Raw genomic sequence first — 6,000 nt, forward strand, 5'->3', positions numbered from 1 at the left:
TGGCCAACGCCAACCAGAAACCAAAAAGCAAGAGCTCAGTTGATGTATCCCATCTAAGCTGCTTCCCAGAGCACAGAACAGGATGGAGAAAAGATCTGGTGGGGCAAATGGAGAATATGAAGCACAGAAAGGTACTTCAAGTGATTTCCACCCAGCAAAATACAGACATATGGTTCATTTAAAATTTGGAAGTTTAGTCACTTTTGTTGCCAACTTCTTTTTTAGTAGGGTAAATATTAACAACTTCAACTTAAATTTCTTATCCAAAAAAATCAGAATAATTCCCCAAAGTGAGCAACATATCAAAAACTTTGGTAGAACTCAGCCAAAAATGACTAAATGAGAAAGAGATTAAGATTCATAGCATGTCTCTGAGTTTCCAAAAGTATGTTATTCAAAGAGAATAGAAAGGAAGAATTTACATTTCACAAAATATATGAGGAAAGTTCTCTGAATATTTCCATACTCTATTCCAAACAAGGTAAATTTAAGTTAAAACTCAACTGTATGAAACCAAGTAGGGCCAAACAGTTATAATCCAGGCCTCTAATTCGTTCCAAAATACTCATTTAAAGGAAGAAAAAGTCTTGCAACAGTATTCTAGTCTGACCCAACAAACAGCCACTTCAATTTTTTTTTCCCAATTCCTTCCCTTTCTCTGAGGCTGGAAACAAATAGAAAAATTAAATGATACAGAGAAAACAAGCTTTTATTAGGTTCAAGTTTCATTAATTGAAGTTAGTAGAAATGAAATGGCCAGTAATCAGGATAGACACTGTGTCCTATTGATTCATTGACTTATTTTTATCTTCAGTGCCTAAACAATGTCTGACACTCACCAGATAGTCAATAAGTGTGTGCTAAATAATAAGGGAATGAATGAACAAATATTAGGAGAAAAGGGAAAGCACAAAATGCTGGAGGCTATTTAGCAAGTGTGAATTTTTCTAAAGTCTTTCCCCATCCCCAGCCCCACCTCTTGAAAGGAACCCAAACTGGGGGTTAGGAAAGGAAAAGAACCACTCCTTAGGGTACATTTGTAGTGTAGAATGATGTCAGCATTACAGTAATGACATATGTCATCAGTATGAGATAATCACTAGTGTTACAATAGCGGGGCTTCCACAACCACCTGGCTTGGTTGTCAAACTTTTTGCTGCCAGATTTTTTTCTATACCTATTGACTTTGATTTGGCATAATGGTGATACCACATTTAGAGCAGGCTGAGGGTATCTTAAACTCCTTCTTCCCGAGAAAGCCAACACTGGTATCCATGAGCTTCTGTTTGCATCTGCTACTAAAGGAAACTATAATTGGTGCCTAGTGCAGAGAGGGAGGCTGTCTCAAACTTGTTTGGCATGTAGATGAGTACTATCAGTAGAGTCCTAGCAAAAAGCAGCACACTAACTGATATATTCAAGAGAATGTAATGAAGGAACTATTTTCAAAGGTGTAAGCAGGATTTGGGGAAAGCAGCAAGGGACAGTGGTATATCCCCAAGCAGCAACATCAGAAAGTCATTATCATCTCTAGGTCTAAAGAGGCAAGGGAAGGGTTACCAGAACGACCAAATATCTCTGTAGCTGGCTAGAAGAAAGGGCCATTGAATAGGAGTTGTGACCTACTCAGAACATCCAAAACCCAGCAGGAGGGAAGTAGTTCTTCCAAGCCTCCTGCTGATGTCCCTTACACTGGCCAAAGCCAACTGGAAACCAAAAGACAAGGGCTCAGCTGATGTACCACATGAAGTTGCTTCCCAGAGCACAGAGCTGGGTGGAAAAAAGATCTGTTGGGACAAATGGAGAATATGTAGCACAGACAGGTATTCCAAATGATCACCACCCTGCAAAACACAGATACACAGATTTCGCCAGTTCCACCTAAATCTCCTAGACAACATGGGACTGCCTGCAAATAAGCATAGGTACTTACGTAGGTTCCTAGTGCCCTAGGTCAAGCTGAAAAAGAAAGGGAAAAAAAAAAAAAAAAAACTACAAGTAATTCTAGGTATCTTCTAGCATTTGGCATCTCTAAAAGTAAACAGCTAAGCCACTTCTCTATATAAATGGAATACTTCTAAGATTAGGCCCTTCTCTGCTCAAAAGGCACCGATTCCATATCTGCATTATTACACTTATCATGATGTACTGTAACCTCTTATTTGTTCAGGGACTATTCTATTCATCTCTGTATCCCTAGCACTTAACAAAGTACAAAGCTAGCCTTTCAATCAATGTCACTGAATCAATTAATGGATTCAAGGTACATTAATTGGCAGCCTAATGCCACAGTGGCTAAAATATGGAATGACCTTTAGCAATTAAATACTAACAAGTCATATTCTGGACATGCTTGAATACACTGGGCTAAAACAGTATCAGCCCACCCTCACTGTTTATAGATTAGCTTTTCTCATGTGCTCAATGTATATGGCCTTTATTATCAATCAGTCATCAAAAGAACTAGAGAAAGATGGCAAGATTATGATTCATTTCAGAAAGGAGTCAAATATACTTAACCTCTCAAAATGCTCATTCTTTTTCCACGGACTTACCAGATTTCATGAAGGAGTTAATAATTCAGACAGAGAATTCATGTTTCACACTGATGGTAAAGATGATTTAGGGACAAAACACACACACACACACACACACACACACACACAGAGGCATAGTTAATGATCACATCAACAGACATCACCCTTGGTAAAATTATAAAGCACTTATGTAAGAAAATCACATAACATCATCATATTAAGATGAATATACCGTACATAGGGTTCGAGTGGTCATTAACAGAATCTGGAACATATCCACATTATAATTATGAATCACTTTCACATAAGCCTGTACTTATGAAGTGCTTAATCATCTTTTTGTTGGCAGTCAACTTATATCTATGGATGCTTCACAGAAAAAGGAAAAAGTTAATAAGCTTCTTCAAGTTGCCATGATTTAGGTGGCCAATCTCCTGCTGTCAGTGAGGTGAATAAAAACCAAATTTAATATGATCCTTAGATTTCACTAGAAAGGATAAGTTTGCTATAAATATGTCTTCCAAAAGTTGGCATGAGAAAGTTTTCAATCTTCCATACCACTGCTTTTATTCATTGTTACAATGGAGAGTTAATGCTAAGTCTATTGTCATCTTACATATTTAATTAAAATGTCAGTACAAAAAAATCACTTTCTATTTAGGAAAAGGGAAGTCTAGCCTTATCTTGACAATACACTGAATATACTTTAAAAGAAATTTCAATAATATGAAAACAGATAAATAAGTTTCAAATACATTAAGTGTCTTGCACTTAATGCACAAGTCCCCCAAAAAAGCTTTTTTCCAAAACCACCAAAATATTCAAATGTCTTTTTCAAAGTCATCATATTCCTACAACTGCCAGGTCAACGTGGCACTAAAATTAACCCCTAATAGGACAATTAAGTGATGTTTGCATCATATTAAAAATACAGGCCACAAGAACCTGAAATTTATAAAATTATACTGCTTATAGTTTCCCCCACTATACATGAATTTTTTTAAAAAAATGCATAACAATATGGCTTTGCATTTAACAATATTAGTTTCAGCTACCTAAGAGCAGTATGTATGTTTCATCCCTACTAATCAGTCCACAGGGGGGGAAAAATCATGCTTTATAAACTAATAACTCCCAGTAGGCAGAAAAGGGCAAGGTTGATTTATAATTCTGATATTACACAATATACAGCAATGAAGGATAATATCCAATAGACCAAGATTACCAAAACTCCTCTTCCTTCACTAAAATATAAATGAAGTTTAACAAAGTTCCACTGATGCAGAATACATTACAGTATATTTTCAATGTAACATCTTCAGCAAAGGTAAAAGTTTCATTGCAAATGAATAAATCTGAATATATTTTAATTAATATGCCCTGACATCTGAAAGGCTTATTTCTATACTGTTCCCAAACTGTATTCCCCTCTCCTAAGCTTAATTCCCAAAATTCACTGTGGAGCTGCAAAGTAAGTGTCCTGGTAACAATAAAAGTTTTATAGCTAACAAAAAGAAATTCTTCCTATAAAAAAAGATCTTGTCAAATTTAAATGGACTTAACAAGTTTGCAAGCAACTAAATGGTCAAGTTTGAAGCAAGAGAGTGGGAATACTCAGGAACTACTAAACCAGGGGAATTCCCTATCTATGAGAAACCATTATGCAGATCTGCATCTAGGATGCTAAAAAACAGACATCTCCCATCCTGAGAATTTGCCAGTAGTACTACTTAGATTACTTAAACTACCTAAAGCTCCAGGTCTTCTTGTTTTCCATAACATACATAGTTCGTAACATGACTGCCTTCCATAATACTTATTTTAAAAGATGAAACCAACTCCTTCCAACGCCTATCCCTTTTCTAGATGATTCCAACTCTTTCTCCTCAAAAGGAAGAAGCACCTGGCAATCAGAAACCCCAGAACAGAAGCTGTCCAATCAGGAAAACAACGCCAAAAGTGCTGCAGCTTAAGAATGTCTAGTGCAGCTTGCGGGCTGTCACAGGAGATGGAAAGCTGTACCATGGCAAGGTCTGCGCAGAAAAAGAAACAGCAGATCTGGGGCACTTTCCCCCAAAAGCAAGCTTCTTCAGACTTACAGGCAGAAACTTGGCATCCTCATCCCCATATGCAACCTGACAATTTACAACCTGGCAACACCTTCTAATTAGGAACGTTCTAGCCTTTTATAGCCGAAAAATTAAACTGCTTCCCACAAGTAAAATAAGCCAGCACTGGCGCCTGCTACTAAGAAGCCCTGGTGCATCAAACCTCCAGTTTAGCTACAGAACCTGATGAGCCACTGACCAGGTTTCTCTAGAGTTGAGAGGGAGGAGCCCACCCTGCCTGCTAGAGTGGACCGGGAAACAGGACAGCAGCAAGGCACGGAGCACAGAGGCATGAACAGCGTCCAAGCAGAGGCTGGCTCAGCACACCCGCGGGCGACAGACAGGCAGCGGCGGTCACGCAGGAGCCAAGGTGCAGGCTGCAAAGCGGGGTCCCGGGCTGCAGAAGCCGCCCCCGTGTCTCGCCCGGCTGCGGCGCGCGCGTCAGGCACACCCCCCAGCCTCACCCCTCCTCAGCTCTGCGGGACTCCGCCTCCAAAGGACCCCGGCCCGCACCCATGCGCACCCCACCCCGGGCCCGCGCGCACACGCCCCTCGGCCCGGCGCGCGTACGTACCCAGCAACACGCAGAACACATCGAGGGCCACGTACGGCAGCCGCGTCTTGTCAAACATGGTCTCGGCCCCGGCTGCCCCGCGCGGGCGGCGGACAAAGCTGCGGGCGGACTGCCGAGGCACCGGATTCTCAAGCCCGGCCTCGGGACTGGCGACAGCTCCTCCCGGCCGGAGGAGAGCAGCCGAGGGCAGACTGGGGCCCGGCGGCGCTCCGACCACTAGCAATGGCGCCGGGGACCCCTCCCCTCGCGGCTCCCGCAAACACTCGTTGGGGTCTGAGGCACTCGCGTGCCAGCCGCAGCAGCTCTGTCGCCTCAGGCCTTCTTCAGTCGGCCCTGGCCCGCCCCAACTGCTTGCGGTCCGGATCCCGGCGCCCTCTCCAACAGGCGGGGCGTCCGAACTCGTGCTTTAAGGATGAGGACCGGTAGGGAGGGAGGAACGCAGGCTCGGGCCCCACCCGCCGGGCAGCGCCGGACCATCCAGCGCGCGGCCTCGCGGGCTGCAGGAGCGCAGCAGGGCGGGGCCGGGGAAACCCCGGCCGGGGCGGGCAGCCAATCAGCGCGCCGGCCCCGCCTCGCCGACCTGCGGAGGCAGCCCTGAGGTTGGGTGCCGGCTGGCGGGGCCCTGTGTGAATGCTGCGGTGTCTGGAGCCTTCGCTCCCACGCGCTTTCCGCTGGTGGTCTCCGAACTCGGCCCCTTACCCCTGGCTGCTGGGAAGTTCTGCTTTCAGAGAAGAAGTGGGCCTCTATCCATGATCCCAGAACCTCGGCTGCCTGTCACCCC

General features: G+C 43.7%; 1 protein-coding gene across 2 annotated transcripts in view; it reads right to left on the bottom strand.

Annotated features, from left to right (window-relative positions):
* Positions 1-5,685, bottom strand: part of Plpp1 (phospholipid phosphatase 1) — a 94,619-nt gene extending 88,934 nt beyond the window's left edge. Inside the window, exon 1 of one of the 2 annotated variants that reach the window (XM_047555982.1) lies at positions 5,220-5,685. In XM_047555982.1, the coding sequence (XP_047411938.1) occupies positions 5,220-5,277 (58 nt within the window). In that variant the 5' untranslated portion in view covers positions 5,278-5,685. The remainder of the gene's footprint in view (positions 1-5,219) is intronic. The other variant, XM_047555983.1, reaches the window with a different exon arrangement.
* Positions 5,686-6,000: the final 315 nt, after the last annotated feature.

The sequence above is a fragment of the Sciurus carolinensis genome, chromosome 6, assembly GCF_902686445.1.
Source record: "Sciurus carolinensis chromosome 6, mSciCar1.2, whole genome shotgun sequence".
In the NCBI taxonomy this organism is placed as follows: Eukaryota; Metazoa; Chordata; class Mammalia; order Rodentia; family Sciuridae; genus Sciurus; species Sciurus carolinensis.